Source organism: Amphiura filiformis, chromosome 19 (assembly GCF_039555335.1).
Source record: "Amphiura filiformis chromosome 19, Afil_fr2py, whole genome shotgun sequence".
Classification (NCBI taxonomy): domain Eukaryota; kingdom Metazoa; phylum Echinodermata; class Ophiuroidea; order Amphilepidida; family Amphiuridae; genus Amphiura; species Amphiura filiformis.
Window position 1 is genome coordinate 30,731,690 of NC_092646.1, and position 21,135 is coordinate 30,752,824.

The 21,135-nt window shown below is 37.4% G+C and overlaps 1 protein-coding gene across 1 annotated transcript in view; it reads left to right on the forward strand.

Annotated features, from left to right (window-relative positions):
- Positions 1-21,135, forward strand: part of LOC140141174 (cholesterol transporter ABCA5-like) — a 202,757-nt gene that overhangs the window by 158,865 nt on the left and 22,757 nt on the right. The window contains exons 16-20 of the mRNA XM_072162968.1: positions 1,729-1,868; positions 2,595-2,798; positions 4,715-4,774; positions 18,207-18,397; positions 19,648-19,846. Of these exons, the coding sequence (XP_072019069.1) occupies positions 1,729-1,868; positions 2,595-2,798; positions 4,715-4,774; positions 18,207-18,397; positions 19,648-19,846 (794 nt within the window). The remainder of the gene's footprint in view (positions 1-1,728; positions 1,869-2,594; positions 2,799-4,714; positions 4,775-18,206; positions 18,398-19,647; positions 19,847-21,135) is intronic.

Here is a 21,135-nt window from a genome sequence, read left to right on the forward strand (position 1 = left end):
GTCTACAGAAACAAGCAGACCTCGCCTATCTGCTTGACAGTTCCAAACTTGTCTGACGGCGAACCCGCTAAAAACCCACTAATTGTTATGAATTCCCTTCGTAAAAGCCTATCCCACAATTAAATCAATTTCCCCCATTTAAAAATATATGCTGATAAGCCAGCAAAATCTGATCACAAACATTCTGATACAAATGTATTGCACACTCTTTATACCAACCGCTGAACACTACTGCTCAATAATCACTAAAGTATATGTTATGTGCATGCAGCTGGACTTGGTGTAGACTACTCCGCAGTCCACGCCCCCATTGTGCATACTCTGGATATTGTATTTAAGCTTAAAACTCTGATTTAATTAATGTGTGCACAATTGATAGATTTTCACAACTGATCTTTTAAGTCACCGTACTCCCTCTGTTTGTTAGCTTTCCAAGTGGACTACTGACTTTGGATTGCGGTTAGCATTTTTAACACAGGACTCTATGGAGAGTTAGGCCAATTTCTGGCCTAACAAAAATTGGTCATGATGTAATGCATCTTTAAATGAATCTGGCTTGTGATTGGTCGCCCAGATCTCATTACTGTTTGAATCCTCCCGACACGTACCATTACTATTAACTATACATGGTACACAACTATCTATGGAATGCGGCGCTTTTGTGCTGGCGCGAAAGTTGGTGGATGAACGTACGCATCTAGTGCGTATTGTACCACCATGCTTAGTCTTGTGGTTAGATTTGATGATAAACAAGTATGATTGACAGTGTGTTTTAGAGAACAAAGTCCCGGGTAAAGTTCTGCTTAAAAGTGAAAGTCCATAGTCGATTTTTAACTCGGGACTTTCGCGATTAATACTGGTAGATTCTAAAATCAGAATTGTTCAGTATTGAAGTGCCAATATAATTATGACATTATGATATGTTGCATTCAATAATATAAGCCTCACGTACACTTTACTTTTACTGTCACTAATATAATTATATAAACTTTTTCATAACAATTTATACTAGTATTTTGATGTAATAAATATCAGTATAATTTCGAGTTCAACTGAATGCTTTCATCATGATTAATAACATGCTTTTATTTATCAAAAATCGACTATGGCATAGTCTAGACTTGGTGTGGTATAGTCTACATTACCTGTTGAACCATGGACCCAGAGGAGAGTCTATGCACATAGTGTAGGTGTTAATTAACAGCCTGGCAATTATCCGTAATTAATCGGCAAGTCATACGAGGTAAATGCATGTGCATGTGTCAGGAGAATCGGTCTGTGCTCTGCAAGTGCATGACATATCTGACGAATGGGCATCATGTGTGACACAGCAAAAGCATTGTTAGAATGACGCTTGATACTGTTTTTAACAGCACGGCAGGGGGGCAGAGTGCCCCCTGACAAAAATTGAGAAAGAAAATCAGGAAGGCGAGTCCACCTCACCTAAGAAATCTGCATGGCTGTATATTACTATTCACAGGATGCCACATTTCGACCAGTTCACAACAGCTAATTACTCTAACTGGCCTCAGGGGCCGTAACCAGAGGGGGCTGGGGTGCCCCCATCCCAAAATTACCCAAAAGTCCCCCTTTAAATTTTTTACCCAAAAAGTCCCAATTGCGAGTGTAGAGAATAAATCCTGGTTACGGGCCTGACTGGCCTCAAGTACAACTATTGAACTTACACACTATTTCTTAACACATTTTTATTGTATTCATATTTTATAGAATGGTAGTAGAGCAGAACTGTGCAGTTGACCCCATCACGTCACTTGTGCAGAGTCATGTCGCTGATGCTGGAGTAGACAGAGCTCATGGAATGGAGCTGCATTATACACTACCACTCAACGATGTCAGCAACTTTGCAGGTATGTTGTGGTCTTCATTAACCATCAGGACTGGCTGTGTCCTTGCGGTCTCTCTTCACCTTGAGATAAGCTTTACCTTGCGAAAATTATTATCCACCCAGCTGCAATTGGAGGATTCCTTTCCCTGTGCTGTTCCTGCAAGAAGGGGAAGGGGGTTCTCAGTACAAATGGCTGTACTGGGATATGCTATCTAGGTCATTTGTTTCAAAAGTTTTGCAAATTGTTGGCTCAATTTCTTGAATTTGAGCCATAATATCCCAAAACATCAAATTTGATCCAAAATCTGGGCTTTGGGTATGGAAATAGGTCCCATGCAGTTTTGGGTGCCAATTTTTCTAAATATGGGTCCCACTTCCTGACTCACAGTGGCACATCCCTTAGACCCAAAACTAACTGCTGTGTATTGGTCTGAAAAATTGTGCCAACTCTGTGATCGAGTCCCTTCAACAAAGTCATGTCTTATTAAGACACTTGCAATATTTTTCTATTGAATTTTGTCATATTTAATGGACTGTATATCTTCTATTATGATAGTGCCCTGGCAACTTTATGCTCATTTTATGGGAGCAGGTCACAAAATCATGTCGAGGATGGATCATAATGAGTGCATTTGTGTCCAATCATAATTTTTGTAGTACAGAAGCCAGGGGGTGTAGGTTTCCAAATGTCAACATCCTTTCAAATATACTTACACAAATATGTTACATTTACGATTTGCAACTTCAGGTCTCTTTGAAGCTCTTGAAAATAAAGATGACACCGGTGTCAGCTCCACCGCCATGGCATTGGGTATCCAAAGTTACGGCATTTCCATGACAACTCTAGAAGAAGTGTTTCTAAAAATTGGTGAAGAAGCAGAAGAAGAAGATGATGCTACTGATGGATCAAAGAAGGAGAAAAAAGGAGGAAAAAATAAAACTAATGATCAAGGTAAGTGGATTCAAAAATAGCTGCCAGGTGTCAGAATTTTAGATGTGTACACTATATAGAATAAGGAAATAGCCACATTGTCTAAAGGCAGCTATTGCCTTCTTGCGCTATAGTGTGTCTTGTCTCAAGTTGAGAGTAACACCGTGTTAGATTTTGTAGTGGAAGACTCAAATTGCCCTTCTACGCATGTGTATATGTCCCGCGGGATTAGGTTAGAGTGCGTGATTTGAATCTGCCACTACAAAATCCAACATGGCATTACTCTCAACTTGAGGGGAGACCACAGAATTAAAACCAGAGAACCAGGACTCGACCGCCATCTTGATACAGGCATGGAGCAATTGGGGGTATTCGGTTTCCCTCGGAATGCGCTCGAGGCATTCGTTGTCATGCATGCGCGACATGGATGATGGGCGCATTTGAGAGACGCACTTGATGCGACCTGCACGCGAGTACGAAGACGCTTCAGATGAGACGCAGAATTGTTTTCATTACGGTCTCCGCGCACCGTCGGCAAGGACCCGAATACCCCCAAATTTCTCCCCATAGCTGACGGCTCGATTGTACGTGGCGGTATAGGGAGTCCCGGTTCTCCTTCTCTAATTCTGTGGGCGAGACACAGTGGCAGATTCTAATTGAGCACATGGATGATTTAGGGTCATCTGAGGTCAATCGATGAGGAAATTGCTTGATGACTTGATCCCAACCATGTGACAGATTCACTCTAATGCCAGTTCAAGTGCCAACGATTCAGCGGTCTGCAAACATCTTGAGGGCAGCAGTCACAGTCTTGATATTGATGGCGTTGTTATTTTGGACCGTTAACCCTGTTGGTTTGAACAGGGAGTCAAAGAAGCAGTGTGGGTACGAGCCGAACAACAGTCCCTCAACAGGAGTGGAGTGTTAGAGTTAATCTGTCACATGGTTGGGATCGGGTCACCAAGCAACTTCCACTTTGATTGACCTCGGATAACCCTAAATCATCCACCCTGCTGAAGGCCAAAGGTTTTGGCCGCAACGTCGGTGATAACATCTAACCAAAAGTGAGGTTTTTTTCTGGTTGACATGATTCAATTTATCACATTTGCAGGAGAAGCATTTTTGTGTTTCAATTATTTTTTTAATTTTCTAGTTATTGATTTAAAATTTGATTAATTGCTTATAAGACAATTTTTCAAATATCCTGCCTGGTTATCAAATCAATCAGTGACAAGATTATCTCTGAATTTGACAGGTGCTAATTGATGTAATAACATTAAACATCAATTAGCACCTGTCAAATTCAGAGATAACCATGTCTCTGATTAATTTGATAACCAGGCAGATTTGGATCACCCCAGAAGAACTGCTCTGGCAGGGCTTCTTCTTTAAGTATATTTTCATAATCCATTAATAAATTGATTTCTTCCAAAATGTCACGATGTTTCGGCACAGACCCGACGATATATCATTTTATAACACTTACATGTGAAAACCATTTTGCACTTGCAACCCTTTAGAACAGTTTCCTTAATGGTATATCATCAGTCACAATCAAAATCCAACTTTTTCCTTGTATAATTGAGGGTCATATAAGTGGTATGATCAAGCAAATTAGTCTGAAATCAGACATATTCAATTTTCAGTTTCTAGGTTTGTAAACAGCATTTGCAAAGAGGTAAATTATGAATAAAATTGCAAAGCTACATTTTGCAGAATACCACATTGAATTTGGACAACCAGTTCAAAGATGTGAGCAGTTAAAGAGTTTTCAAAAAAAAAGGAAATACTTCCATTGTTTGGCTATATCTCAAAATCAATATTTCCAACTGATTTCGCATGATCACATCACATCAGTTTACAATACTTCATGTGGGAGCTATTTTGCACATTTTTACTCCATGTTTAATCAATCTTTTCCTATGCATGTATAATAGGATTTGGCACTTTTGTCAATGATTCTTCAGCAACTTCTACTCCTTCAACTTCTATACAAGGTACATCTTTTACTAAAATAGCATACAAGGCAGCTATTTTGCATGTGCTTTTTTATTTTTTGTTAATTTATTTCACCAATCTTTTCCTATGCATGTTTAGTAGGATTTGGCTCTGTTGATTCATCAGCAACTCTTCTAACAACCATACAAGGTGGAAAAGGTACATCTTTGGCTACTTTCTGCCATTCCATGCAGTCAGTCAACCAAACTCTCATTCTTTGCCAGTTTTCTTAGCTAGCGCTTGAACAAGCAACAAATGTCAGGCATGAGAATTTTCAGGCAGTTATGTTGTCCAAATTTACGCATTTTTATTTTTTTTCAGCCTGTTTTGGGCCTTTTTAAGCCAAATTCATGCACTTTTTCAGGCAGTTTTCAAAAAAGCCATTCTCATGCCTGAAATGTGCATAACTTGACATGAAAATATTGGGACTGTGCTATTTCAATTGAAATCCGTACAACCTATGGAAGACATGATCTTAATCTCCTACATAAGGGGTGTAGATTTCAAATAGTCATTCAGGTAATCCCATTGAAATTTACACTCTCTGTGCAGAAGATTAAGGTTATTTCTTCTGTAGAGGGTATTTGGATTTCAACTAGAATGGTGGTGGTGGGAGGGGTAATTCGAAGGGGGACGACTATGTGAGGATATACGGTAGGTATTTTGTCTGACTTGGCCCTATCAGGCTGGAAGAATGGAGTCATTCCATCCTGCCAATGCTGCTTACATTATTTCACTGCTGTAATCATGCATGTTAAATTTTCACCACTGAATATGCTCATGAAAACCTTATTTGCATCAATCAGTAATGCTCAAAATTGTTGATCAGTCCATACTATGCAGTAAAAATTTCATTTGAATGAACAAAGCTGCCAGCAGCCTTACACAATGTGGCCGTGATCTATACAAGCATGCCACCTTGCTACGTAATGAAAATAAACCAATCACAAGTGAGTTGGATTCACATTACGCACACACAGGCATTCATCACACAGTGTACGCTGATAATCGTCATGCTGTTGGCAGCTATATTCATTCAAATGAAATTTTTATAGACCACTTGGCATCTGACGTCATTGCCCGGCAGTATGCGCGCGATTATGGCAATTTCATTGTTCTTTTGCCCTGCAGTGTGCGACGCATCGTAGTCTGCTAAGGGCACGTGCATTGTAAATCGCCCGCCACATTTCATATAGTACAGGAAAGCCATTGAACAGTGTATCGGCTCGTTCGAGCATATCGATAGACGAGTCCCTCGCCTTTGTTGATAAACAGTGATGTCAATTGGTCTATAGCATGATTCATGAAAGTAAGGGAGGACAGTTTTTATGGTCTACTTAGCTCAGCAATGCTTTGCTGTCTTCGATAATGGTTCATGTACGCTAGAGCGTTCGATAGGAACAAGCAAACAGTATACGACTTTGCTGATATCTATTGGAGCATCCAGCAGAGCAGCAGGATTAAATAACACGGTCGATTGTAAAACCATAATCAATTTCCTTTGTGTTCAGTAAGTACATAACGACCCTCTCATCAACTACTCAAGTGGTCATTAAATAAGCATGTCTGGGGTCGTGTTTTGCGGTCAATAGAAAGTCAATAGTCCAATTAGGTTTCAAAGGGTTGTTAATTCAAGCATGGTCGTAAAATAGATTCGATCGATATTTGGTCAAAGCGTGGTATCGGAGCGCTGTGTACAATTGGGCGGAGCCTGAGAGAGTTTGCTACAGGCTTTTATGGGTTTGGGCTCTGATAAAAGCCAGGTACCTCTCCGATACAATACGCTATCGAAGACAGCAAAGCATTGCTGAGCTAAGTAGACCATAAAAACTGTCCTCCCTAATTGTATTATTGTTGTCTTTTAAAGTGCAGGCCCAGATACAGTTACATGCAATCCTTCCTTCCTCCTTTCCTTCCTCTTCCTTCCTTCTTTTCTTCCATGAAAAATTATCTATGATATAAACATATAACCAATATTCTCTTTTTCTCCTCTTTGTGCAAGATCATGAATGCTGTAAATCATGGGAACATTGTATTATCATAGTAACCAATACCTCTTTTTTCACCTTTTTATGCTTTTGCTTTGGGATTGGCTCGCATTACTTCATGCTTTGTAAGTTAACATGGTAAAATAAACAAAATAATAGGTCATCTACATGGAGATTGTAGATTCATTGGCTGCTCCATTTAAAAACCACACCCACTGTGGAAGATTTTGGAATGCCAACCCAATTCAACAGTTTCAATTATTCTGACTCCAATCATTTTCATCCATAAAGTGGAAATGGTGTTGAAGACTGTGGAATTACAAACAAAATATTAATTTTAGACCAAATTGTGCAAAATTTAACTGGATTTTATCAATTTCAATAACATGCAGGTGGAATTTCACAAAATGTCCAGCTTGATTGACTATAAAGTGTAAATCTTCCACCGAGTGTGTGTGAATTTTAAATAGAATAGCCCAATGCAGATTGGATCAATGTGGTACTTGTGTGGCCTGCATTGCATCTATTCCCATATCCAGAAAAATACAGTACTAATTTTTGGGATTAAAACAAAAAATCATGTCTAGCCTAATAAAAGTTTAAAACACAACTCAATGCAACTGGCAATAAAAGTCAACTTTTAGTATTTGAAAAAATTTGGAATTAAGGGCCAAAACACACATTTTAGGTTTTTTTTTAATGCTGTGTTAATACAAAGTCTGATATCAGTCTATGCTATTCTATAACCAATTATTGAAAATTCACATAAAAATTGTAAGATTAAGTAATATCTTAAGGGAACTGGAATGAGCGTTTCGACAGCATTTTTTGTGGGACATGAGAGCTCATCAGACCTATCGATTGCATTCTGAATACGAAGAATGTCTTTCTGATATCAAATAATTTTCATTTTATGAAATTCATGATATAATACAAATTTTATGACAAATTATTAAAATTTGATATTTTTCACATTTTGAGATATAACAGTCCTCAAGTAAATTTTATAAATTTAATGATATAGTCTTAAAGTGTATGTAGCTGGGAAAAAAATTGACGATCAATTGAACATTTTGACCTTTCATATTGAAGATATGGATTTTTTTCCCAAAAGACCTAATTTTTTTTGGTGTTTTGGGAAAAAAATCCATATCTTCAATAACTTAAAGGTCAAAATTTTCAATTGATCGTCGGCTTTTCATCCCACCTACATACACTTTAAGTATAAATCATCAGATTTATAAAGTTTACTTGAAGTACTGTTAAATATCAAAAATATCAATTTTTAATGATTTGCCATAAAATGTGTATTACATTGTAATTTCAAAAATCAAAATTATTTGATATCAGAAGTCCATTCTTCGTATTCAGAATGCAATTCGATATATATGTCTGATGTACTCTAATGTCCCACAATAAATACTGTCCAAACGTTCATACCCAATGCAGATTGGATCAATGTGGTACTTGTGTGGCCTGCATTGCATCTATTCCCATATCCAGAAAAATACAGTACTAATTTTTGGGATTAAAACAAAAAATCATGTCTAGCCTAATAAAAGTTTAAAACACAACTCAATGCAACTGGCAATAAAAGTCAACTTTTAGTATTTGAAAAAAATTTGGAATTAAGGGCCAAAACACACATTTTAGGTTTTTTTTTAATGCTGTGTTAATACAAAGTCTGATATCAGTCTATGCTATTCTATAACCAATTATTGAAAATTCACATAAAAATTGTAAGATTAAGTAATATCTTAAGGGAACTGGAATGAGCGTTTCGACAGCATTTTTTGTGGGACATGATCGAGAGCTCATCAGACCTATCGAATTGCATTCTGAATACGAAGAATGTCTTTCTGATATCAAATAATTTTCATTTTATGAAATTCATGATATAATACAAATTTTATGACAAATTATTAAAATTTGATATTTTTCACATTTTGAGATATAATAGTCCTCGAAGTAAATTTTATAAATTTAATGATATAGTCTTAAAGTGTATGTAGCTGGGAAAAATTGACGATCAATTGAACATTTTGACCTTTCATATTGAAGATATGGATTTTTTTCCCAAAAAGACCTAATTTTTTTTGGTGTTTTGGGAAAAAAAATCCATATCTTCAATAACTGAAAAGGTCAAAATTTTCAATTGATCGTCAGCTTTTCATCCCACCTACATACACTTTAAGTATAAATCATCAGATTTATAAAGTTTACTTGAGTACTGTTAAATATCAAAAATATCAATTTTAATGATTTGCCATAAAATGTGTATTACATTGCAAATTTCAAAAAATCAAAATTATTTGATATCAGAAGTCCATTCTTCGTATTCAGAATGCAATTCGATATGTCTGATGTACTCTAATGTCCCACAATAAATACTGTCCAAACGTTCATACCCCTTCCCTTAACATACTCAAGATTTTGAATACTTTGACTATTGTGTCTTTTGGAATTTTGTGACTGCAATTGTAAGAAAATTTACAAAATTGCCCCTTTTCCTCAAAAAAATATCTCCAATATAAAAATTTGACTTGCCAGTTAATTCCAACTAAAAGATTTTGATTGGACTATATTTCATTTGGCAAAACAGTAATATTTTTGTAATCCAAAAAAAATTAGTGCTATACAGGGTGTATCAAAATGATTGGTACCCATCAATGTTGATGTTTATTGAAAAGCCTGCCTCTTCCAAATACAACATTGGATACTCCTGAAATGTACGACGTGTATTATAGTTTATGACATGTTTTTCAATTAATCTACAAATGTAGTGGTGAATTTTGATGTGTCAGGCTCATCCCACAGCAGCTGAAAGGAGTATCCCATCCTGCATTGCAGTATATCTGCATGCCCCATAGCAAATGTGTACAAAATATAAACAAGAGCCGCTTAGCTATTGGGAGCTATGGATAGTTTCACAATACTTTAGGGGTCATATTTTTGCAAACAAAAGTCCAAGCTTCCCTGATTTAAAGCAAGTTATTTAAAGTTGAAGTGAGGGATTTTGTGTACATTTTCTATGACACATTCAGTTCTATTATGGTACCGCAAAGCATAATGGGATACTCCCTTCAGCTGCTGTGGGCTCATCCATTATCAATGAAAAGTGATGGGTACCAATCATTTTGATACAACTTGTGTTTTTCTGTAATAAACAGGTGCACCAATACTGCACTGTGTGGTAAATGTCTGAAATCAGCACTTGCCCAGTGCAACTTTGCTGTATCTTAATTGAATACCTGAGTGGAATAAGAGCCCTGAACTCCATCAAAACTCTTTTTGAGATACACTAAGCCAAAAAAGAAACTTATAATTTTTCACAAGGTCGTATCTTAAAATCCTGTCCATCAAAATTAACCAAAATGACACACATGATTGCCTCAATACTCCACTCTAAACACATGTCAATAACCAAGCAGTTGTCCAACTGACAATAGCAAAATGCAGTGATATGGAACAGCTTCCTGGACCACATTCACAGCCCTATTGGCACTCAGCAAACGAAATCTGTGAGAACGGCATCTTGAATCACAGGTCACAAACTTACCAGGATCATCATGTCACATGTCCAAGCAAATAATGAAGTCCTTTAGTAACGGGTATGTCCACCGTGCTCTTGCCCCATGCTTCCCGTTACTAAAGGACTTCATTATTTGTTTGGACATGTGACATGATGATCCTGGTAAGTTTGTTTTGACTCTCTTTAATGTTTTTAACTTAATGTTGTTAAAATTGTTGGCTGTGACCTGTGATTCAAGATCATTCTCACAGATTTCTTTTGCTGGGTGCCAATAGGGCTGTGAATGTGGTCCAGGAAGTTGTTCCATATCAGTGCATTTTATGGTTGTGTCAGTTGGCCAACTGATTGGTTGCTGACATGTGTTTTGAGTAGAGTATTGAGGCAATCCTGTGTGTAATTTTAGTTAATTTTGATAGACAGGATTTTAAGATATGACCTTGTGAAAAATTATAAGTTTCTTTTTTGGCTTAGTGTATTAAGAAAAAACTGAATATTAGGAAAAATTTTATAGACAGAATGTTTTCATCTTCAGGGGACCTTTAATACATGAACATGCAGTATTACATACATTCAAAGTCATATATGGTGTTTCCATGGCAACGGTACAGGTCTTAATATGAGCTGGAGTTGGGCCCTTCTTCCACTAATATACTGCAAGTGCCAGTTCCGTACACAGATGTGTTATAAATAGCTACAGAAATTTGGAAATTATCCATTATTGCACAAGTAGAATCATGTAATATGTTAGCAAGAAAGTTTATTGTAGTGAAAAGCAGATTTTATGGATGAACAAAATTCCTCTTTAACCCAATATTTGTGGAAGAAGGGTCCAACTCCACGGAGTTAGGCCTTTCTTCCATGAAAACCATGATTAAGTGTATGTGGAAGACTATTTAGAGAGTGAATTTTGGCTCATCTTTCACACACAAGAAAGAACGGTCTGCTGACAATAAAATGCTGGGTCTAACTCATTTTTGTACAAAATTTGAGTTGGGGCCCTTCTTCCACTCAGGTATTCAATTGTATTGAAGCACTTGAGGTGCATTTTCAAATGTTGCATCACTTGCACTGTTTAATACGCCCACAAGTCCACATAGATCCATATTTTGCATGATATATAGATATATAGATATACATGTTGAAGTAGTCCTACACTGCAAGATTCCTATTGCAGCCACCTGCACAGGTACAAGGTCGCAAAGGTAGGCCTACCTGATCAACTGGTACAGAAAGAGTACCTACACAGTAGCTAGCAATGCTGCTACTGCACAGGATCCACCAGCAGTGGTACTGTACTGGTACTACACTGGTACTACACAGTACCGTCCTCAATAGGAATCTGGTGGTGTACTTGCTTGCTGATCAATGTGTCCAATGTGTGCATACCTGGGTGGACTTTCTAAACTACAGTAGCTATGGAGTATCTTTGTGCAGTGGTCTATTCCAGTTGAAATCCATACACCCCATATAGAAGACATAACCTTAATCTTCAACACAGGGATTGTTAATTTCAAATGGGGTTAACTAAATGGTGACTCCCCATGTGGGAGATTAAGGTCATGTCTTCCATAGGGGGTGTATGGATTTCAACAGGAATAGCCAAATATGTCCATAATTATGTGAAACAGTTTGACCCAATCAGACCCAAGTCTGCAATAATGAAATTAAGATGTAGGCAAAAATAACGAACAAACCAACAATGAAAACATAAGAAAAAAAAAAAAAAAAAGGTTCATAATTCTGCAACCAATGCAAGTATGCTAGGGACTAGTAAAAAAAGGCTTATACTGAGCAAGTTAGTAATCGTAATAAGTAAATTGTAGACATTTCTGACTTTAGTCTGAATGGATCAGATCATGTCACATATGTTTCTAGCATATGTACTCTGTACATGTACATGGAGGCCTATTTTCAAAACGAAATATGATTCCAAGTTTGTGTTGGTTTTTGGTTTTGCTGATTGGTTACAAGAAGACTATAATGATTTGTTGAGCCAATCAGCAACATGGTAAGAATGTGGTGGTAGGGCTGAAAGGCAGTACACCATGACTGATACCATGAAACCTCATAAGTACTACCTGCTGATTGGTTACAAGAAGACTATAATGATTTGTTGAGACAATCAGCAACATGGTAAGAATGTTGGTAGAGCTGAAGTGTATCATAATACTGAATTTTGCACCATGCATGGCAATTAGTTGCATGGCTCTAGAATAACAATTTTGTGTGTACTACATGAACGTATCAATGCAACCCTCCCTTGTTGGAACTTAACCTCATGAGTGCTACCTGCTGATTGGTTACAAGAAGACTATAATGTTTTGTTAAACCAATCAGCAGCATGGTAAGAATGGTGGTAGGGCTGAAGAGGATTAAGCTTTGGAAGCTGTATTTTAATTGGTCACTCAAATAAACATACAGTGTGATTAACCAATCAGAAACACTGTAAGAAAGACATTAGTTCTCAACAGGTTAAGTCATGCATGCTGTATACAAAGGAAGGGTGTTGACTGAAACCAGAGAAGATAGTATCATAATTGTTCTGAGAGTTTTGGTATGTGCTTATTGGTGGTATCAGTCATGGTATACATGCAATTATATAGACCAGGGGTCCGCAAATAGCGGCGCGCGTGCCACTTGTGGCGCGCCGTGGCTTCCCGAGTGGCGCGCGGCGCCGTTTAGATTAAAAAAATAAATTAATTAATAAATTCCCATGTTCTCCTTGTAAAGACAGGCTAAAATAGTACAAAATGTTGCACCAAATGGTGTCATTTGCACCTCAAATTTAAAAAAAATCGATAGCTTCACGGGGGGGGCACCCCCTCTGACTCTCCTCTGGCTTCGCAGCCATTGAGTGGCGCTTTGCAGTTTTCTTTTATTCATGTGGCACGGTTGTTTGATGGGATCATTTATTAATTTTACAAACACAACATCATGTACAACCAAATTTTAGGCTTAAACAGCTATAAGTGATATCGTGCTAATGTATTCAAATGTTTGTGAGTCATTCTCAACTTTAATTTCCCCTCTTTTGCAAAATTATTCACTTTTATAGCATTTTTTAAAGCTTTTTCGGATATAAAATCTATCTATTAATGACAAAATAGGTGGCGCTATTTAGTTACTGGAAATTACTCTTTCAAGCTTTAAATACAAATAATTCCTTTTATTGTTTGATCAATTATGTTTATAAAATTTCCTTGTTGCTTGTTTCACCTATTCCATGTGTTTTAATGGCAGTATTAGGTAAGCTGACAATATTATTTATAAAGCCTACCCAGTCGCACTGCAGTTTTTAGCGGGATCCCGCAAATGGGGCGTACCTCATCCCATTTTTTCACACTTCTGTAAGTAGCAATTAGCACCTCTTGAGTTTTCCGATAAAATCAATGGTCACTGATAGTAGTGGCACCAGTCGCGGTACACCGCAGTACGACGGACTTCTGCACTAGTGCACATTGGATAAACAATGTTCATTGTTTACTCTGTTTTAAATCATGGGTCAATATAACTATAAACAGATTCTAGGGAGTGTGTGTGAAAATGTGATAATGGATTAATATAACTGTTTACTGTTACAGTATTAATCAGCTATTGTTGATGGTATCGGCAGCTAGTGATTTTTGCTTTACGGGCGGCACTAGTATTGTGTTAGCATGGTGCTGTGTGCGATGTATTAAATTCGTGTTTGAGCTCTGTTTTGGCATGTTTGGGGGTTTATAAGATATGTCCGAAAATTGGGTTTGATACTTTGATTTACCGATTGTATTAATACCACTAATACCGCTGCACGTCGATCTTTTTTACGGGTAAGGCATATACAGATACAATCTACAATTCTTCATGTCAAAGTTTCACAAAAAAAGAAACACACAGGATGTTATTTCATCATAGGCCTATTTTGTTGAACGGATCACCGTCATTCCTCTCATACCGGGGTAGGGGGGGGGGGGTAGGCGATCTTCAACCACACAGTAAGTAGCAATTAGCACCTCTAGAGTTTTCCGATAAAATCAATGGTCACTACTAGTAGTGGCACCAGTCGCGGTACACCGCAGTACGACGGACTTCTGCACTAGCCTGGTCAGAGATATCTGCCTGCCCAGACCTGGCCCTTGGTCCGATTAATATTTTGGAGAAGTTTCACTACCAGGTGCTTCATAAAACAACTTTACATGATCATCGGAAAAAAACATGTTTGAAAACATGTCTCCGAGAACGCGAGAATATGTAGCGGGCTATTTACTTCCTTGCCATATCTAGGCCAATAATTTAGTAGCCTACCATGGCAACAGTTGATTATTTTCTGGAATGTTGCCAACATACCCTTTACCCCGAGACTAGTATACCAAGACATGTAGTTGTAACCATGGTAACACGGGACGACGGTCTTTGTGGTCAATGTCTGGTATACGTATGTACAACCAATCACAGCGCTAGCTGGAAACAAGTTCACCTTATTATAATTTTATGAATGGGCTGTGGTCAACATGTTACTCGATCCCGGGGTACTCGATTCATGAATATCTCAATTGACCAGCTTATTGGAGTCCCGGGGGTTGGGTGTCAGACTTATAAATAAATAATTACGGGGGTCATAGGCAGCCACGTTGTTTCATAATTATAGTTTCCGCTAATGTTCCTGGACAATTATGGGGTTGTAATTTTCTCTGGAAGGGGGGGGGTGTCACAAATATATGGGGGGTCATAATTTTTTGGAAAGATGACCAAAATTAATGGACGGAGTCACAAAAAGACTGTTTTCAATACAATTTTAACCTGTTAACATGGTTTATTGGGGTAAGGAGTAGGCCTATCGGTGCTGGTGGGTGGGGGTCATTTTGCCGAAAAAAGGGGAGGTGCACAATTTTATTGACACCAACTTTTGGAAAAGTTGGGACAACCCCCCTCCCCCGAAGAAAATGATAGCCCCTTATCTATGGGCTGGACAATAATAATTATGAGCCCGAGGGGATTTCCAAACGGCTTGCCAAAAATCAATCCCCCCCCCCCTCGGCCTGCCAAAAATGTAGTAGTAGTAAAACTTTATTTATTCAGGGTAAACTCAATTCAGTAATACAATACTGGTCTCCCATGAGACCCTGATACAAAACAACTCCAATTCCAATTTGGAATCTCCAATTCCAATTTATTTTGCATCTATTTACTTTCTCAATAATAATTTCAAGTTTATGGACCTTATGATAAAGATCTGATAATTAATCATTATTTACAGATATCGGCACGTTCATGCATCTCACGAATTTTATATACACGCATGACCGTTATCACAGATTTATCAATATTCAGTTTCTTCTTGTTTCTTTTTTGTAAAATTTTTCCTGCTTGTCTCACAATATCGCCAATATCATTATATTAAAGAAAATTTCGAAAGTTAACGTGTTAATACATATTTTGCGTGAAATGGTGCCGGCAGGCATGATTAATAATTAATGAGCTCTGAAACTTCTAATCACTACGCAATAACATCGCGCTATGAGTTTATTTTCTCTCATTCATTCATCAAAAATGACCACGTGACCATTAATACGCCGTTATCTCGTGTTGGAAGCATGTTTTGGGCGGACCTGATGTAGTTGGCCCCTGGATTTTTTTTTGGCCCCTGGATTTTTTTTTTAAATATACGAATAGGTGGAACATTTTTTCTGACTGAAGTAAATACTAGTAAATAGGTATAAAGAATCAAACCGTGCTTCTCAAGCATGCGTTTTAAATAAAGACGTTTCGATTGCGGCCAAATGTAATAATGTCATTGAAAGAAAATCGAATTGGCCAAAATACTGCAGATGGTAGGCTAAATGTTTTCGATTTGAACTGGCCGGCAAAACGAAAATCGAAGTGGCAAATGCAATGCAGATTATTATCATATTATTGACTTGTGGCTGCCAAATCCTATGTGTGAACTGCCAAATCCCATGTAATTGATTTAATCTGGCAATTAGGATAGAGTTGTAAACACGGCTGCCAAATCCAATGTGTGAACTGCCAAATCCCATGTAATTGATTTAATCTCGCAATTAGGATAGAGTTGTAAACACGGTCCCGTTCCCGTCAATCGAGAACAATTCACACACTTCAGTGGTAAACAGAATTAACAGATTAGCTCATTATACCATTGAATGCTCAAACAATGTTAATTGGGGAGGCGATTCAATCAGGAGGTGTATCGGCGATCAGATCATGACAACCTACGAAATGGATAATTTGAAAAAAAAATACTGGAAACAAGGAAATACTGTACATTGTCACAAACGTTTTCAGGACTATAATTATTTTTATTAATGAAGCTTGGTTGATCATATACATGAAATTGATACGACTCGATTAAAAAAGTAAGACTTTGAAGCATGTTTTAGATCGCCCAATGTTTTCATTTATCATGTAAAGGGGGAAACCCCGACTCTGTGCGAAGCGTTCTTCAAATATACTAATTAAGATTTTTAATAAGTACATTTTAAGGAGTTTAAGCGCATATAAAATTATATAAAAATCAGATTTTTTCTCTCTTGGGAAGATTTATTATAAATATGGACTATACTTTTCAGCATAACTTCTGATTCTGATATCGTAGAAAAAAGTATGCAGGGAATGCTTGCACCCTCCTTTCTAGAAATACCGCGAAACTGGGAAAGATTGCCCTTTCGCACGTGTAGTGGGTTGTATGAAAACACGAGGCGATTGTGCACATTTTTTAATGCGGAAAAGGGGATTGCCGTCATGCCGTGTATTGCATGCGACGAGCGACTAATGTTTTCAGGACAGTTATCTAAAGTTTTCGCGGTATAAAAACAGTTCTATAACCCATGTAACATTACCATGAGGAATGTTATAATTATGTTACTAATACTATTAGGCTCATTTTTGGTGTGTTAAAATAGACACAGGGTCTATGGTTAAACCATTTTTACCAATTTAAAATGAGTCCTATTTTCAGGGTAATTTTTAATAAAGAAATCAGTAGCCAAGAATGGCTCCCAATCGGCTTTTAAAAAGCTATAATCCGAAAGCTTCAACCCCGCCAGGCCATTTCCCCTACCAGTTATATGTTAATTAACAATATAAACATGATTTAAGATAAGCGTTTCAAATCAGTGACTTTAGGTAGGCCTATGTAAATAGATCGGTGCTGGAAGCTTACCGCGGTAGGCTTCGTATTGAGTTGATGCGATGGTGTTTATTGATCAGTCTCACACTTTTCCGTGATAAAACAGATTAGCTGATAACAACTAATTGTGTCGGCGACCCTGCGGTATAAAAAACAATAGATGCGGCGCGTCGTTCTACTGCAGGAAACCTTATAAATAATATTGTCAGCTTACCTTAATCACCTACCCCTTGCAAATAAGAAGTATGATTTAGGATAAATAGCGCCATCTATAGTTTGCATTTAGTTAATAATGAAGCCAATTCTATATACATCAAACAACCGTGGTGGCGCTTCAACAAATCTATTTGAGGAAGCCTGATATAGACCCTATTGAATACTATGTCACTTATCCTCATTTAAATAAAATTCTGTCCACCAGGAGGCTTCCACCTATTCGCATGATAATACAAATAGAACTAGAGACACTGAGAACTGTCCACCAACATAAGCTTCCAAACAGCCTCCGTAACACACATTGGCTTACTCAATTCAAAATATCTTCCACAGAGGGAGTATGAATTTTCATATAGAATTAGCACATTAGCCAACTCTATTTGAAACCCAGCCTCTCTCAAATGTTTATAGATGGTGCATACAACATCCAACCACCTAATGTGTCCATTCCATTTAAATTTCATGCTCCCTCTGCAGAAGATATTTCCAAAATCTTCCACAGGGAGAGTGTGGATTTTAGATAGAATAGCCTAATTTCATTGCTCTTTTCCTCTCTCAAATGTTTGTAGATGGTGCATACAACAATTCAGGAATTACCTTGGAGGAAGTTGATGAACCTCAGCATACTGCAGCAGTTCAAATTGAGGATGCTACCCTAGACTCGACTAAGCTTGCAACCAATCCCATCGTTACTACATCAGGGGCACAGATTAAAGCAATGTGCAGAATATTGTTCTTGATTAATATCCGCATGCCTTTTGTAAGTACCTGCTCCGCCATGTTTGTGTGTCAATCATGGAAGCCAAAATAGTGTACTTCCCATATCGTCACTGGGCGGGAAAAACCTCATATGTACTTTTTGCCCTTGAACATGGATGAAGCAACCTCTTCAAACCATTCAATATAAAGTCTACACCTACAAGACTTTATCCATGTTCACGGGCCAAAAGTAACTATGAGGTGTTTCCTGCATGTACTTTTGGCCCTTGAACATGTATGAAGCAACCTCTTTAAACCATTCAATATAAAGTCTACACCTTCAAGATTTTATCCACGTTCAAGGGCCAAAAGTACATATGAGGTTTTTCCCGCCCAGTGACGATATTATTTTTTGTACGCCCAGTACACTTCGACTTGAAGTACATGCTTGTGTTGTGCAAATATGCGTAGTGCAGATAACAAGCAGTAAGTTCTGCCTATGCAAACTTTTGTAACGCTAAAGCTTAACCCCATGAGAACTACCTTACGATTGGCCACAAAGAAGTTTTCATTATCAATTGGACCAATCAGGAACATTGTTAGAATAATTTGAACCAATCCCATTGTTACTACATCAGGGGCACAGATTAAAGCAATGTGCAGGATATTGTTCCTGATTAACATCCGTATGCCTTTTGTAAGTACTCCTTGGGTATGAAAATATACTCCATGTGAACAAGTTTATGATTGCACCCTTTTTAGACTGTAATTTTTGGCACACATTATAAACTCGGGACATGGGACGCTTGCCTGCAGTGTTTCCCTCTTAAAGGAAGTCTCCGGCAATCATAACATTATGCCTTATTTGTTAAAAAATTAATTATCAAGCATGAATCACATGTTTTATTTAAAACAAGTTCACATTGAACATAAAAACAAATAAAAACAACCAGTTTTCAATATGCGATATTCAAAATTCACACACCGAAATTGTATAGTAGAATGGCGTAATGGTTTTTTGTGCTAAATTGTCGTCAGCCTTCATTGTATTACTGGGACATCATTGCACTAGACAATCTCAGCGCCCGGGAATTTGGAATATCGCATGTTGAGAGGCGGCTGTTTTTATTCATATTTATGACCAATATGAGTTTGTTCAAAATAAAATCATTTGATGCATGCTTTAATTATTTTCCTAACATATAAGGCAAATGTTGTGCTTGTCGGAGAATAGAGAATAGTCTCAGATTCTTTGCAAAGTAGGTCTATTCCATTACATTTATTTTTAACCACAACAATTTGTTTTTACAGCTTTACATCAATAGAATTATTTTCCCAAGCATCTACATGATTCTTGGTGTTCTCTTGTCAACACTCATCAGCTTTGGTGGCTCAGACCAAAGTAACCCAGTTGCCAGGACCCTTGAACCCAGCCTGTACTTAGCCACTGTAGATGAGATTGTAACTAACCAAAAGACAAGTCTTCTGTACAAGGATTCACTACCTGCAGGTAAATGGGCTATTCCATTTAAAATCCACACTACCCCTGTGGAAGATTTTGGAAATGTCTGCCATAGGGGGAGTATGAATTTCAAGTAGAATGAGCACTTTAGGCAGCTCCATTTGAAATTCGTACACCCTATGAGAGAGATTCAACCTGAATCTTCACCGGAGGGAGAGTGTGTTTTAAATGGAACTGCTAATGTGTTAATACCATTTGAAATTCATACTCCCCTTGTGGAAAATATTACCAAAATCTTCCACAGGGGTAGTATGGATTTTAAATGGAACAGCCCAATTGCAAAGATCATTAAAATCTCATATTTGTTGAGCTCTTCATATGAAATCTGCCATACTACTGTGAGACATTTAAGAAACATCTCCCACAGAGGGAGTATGTTTTTCAAATGGAATTGGCTAGAGTTAATTGTTTTGAAACCTATACTCCCCATGTATATGGCTTAACCCATATCTTCCACAACTGGAGTGAGTATTTCAAATTGAAGTAAACCAATTGTCTTATTCTATTTGAAGGGGCATTTCGTTATCCACAGCCTCTTTCTCCAATTTTCTCAAAAAAAGATAAACCACTGGCTAAAAAATGTTTATGTACAAAACATTTCTTGCAGATTAATTTGTTTTGTAAAAAATATTGTCAAATTTGGATTACGTTCTGGTTAACCAGAACAAAATTACTAAACAGTGGCCTATGGAGCAGTGAAATACACATAATCATGCATAACTCACAAACGCAGAATCAGAATCAACTGAAATTTTGGGGATAAGCTTTTTTCGTGGATATCTACTGAAAATTGTCATATAAAGAAGATGCTAGGATAATGAAATACTCCTTTAAGACCCATGCAAGACATCAGCAATTAGGCTAAAAACAAATACGTTTGGTTGCCCTCAGCCGACCGACCGACCCAAAAAATTGGAAATCTTGGGTCAGGCATTTTTTTTTTCAATCACTTTTTGAGAAGAAACCTTAAATTTGGACAGAATCAAAGACTTTTATATATTTGTTATTCACTCATTTTATTTATTAAATGCATATTTGATTGAAAACAAGAAGTATTTCCATTTAAATCCAGTCCAAAAACACACAATTCTTTTGCCATAAAATGATCAAGCATTTGTCAGTACTAACCATTTCAAAATGGAGGAAAAATCGATGAAGAATCCATACAAAAAAATTTTAAAAAAAGGATCAACCTACTGACCCTCCAAATTTTTGCCTTATGGAGGAGCATTTGAAAGGTCAACGAAGCTAGCAATGACTATTCCAGTCAAACAGAA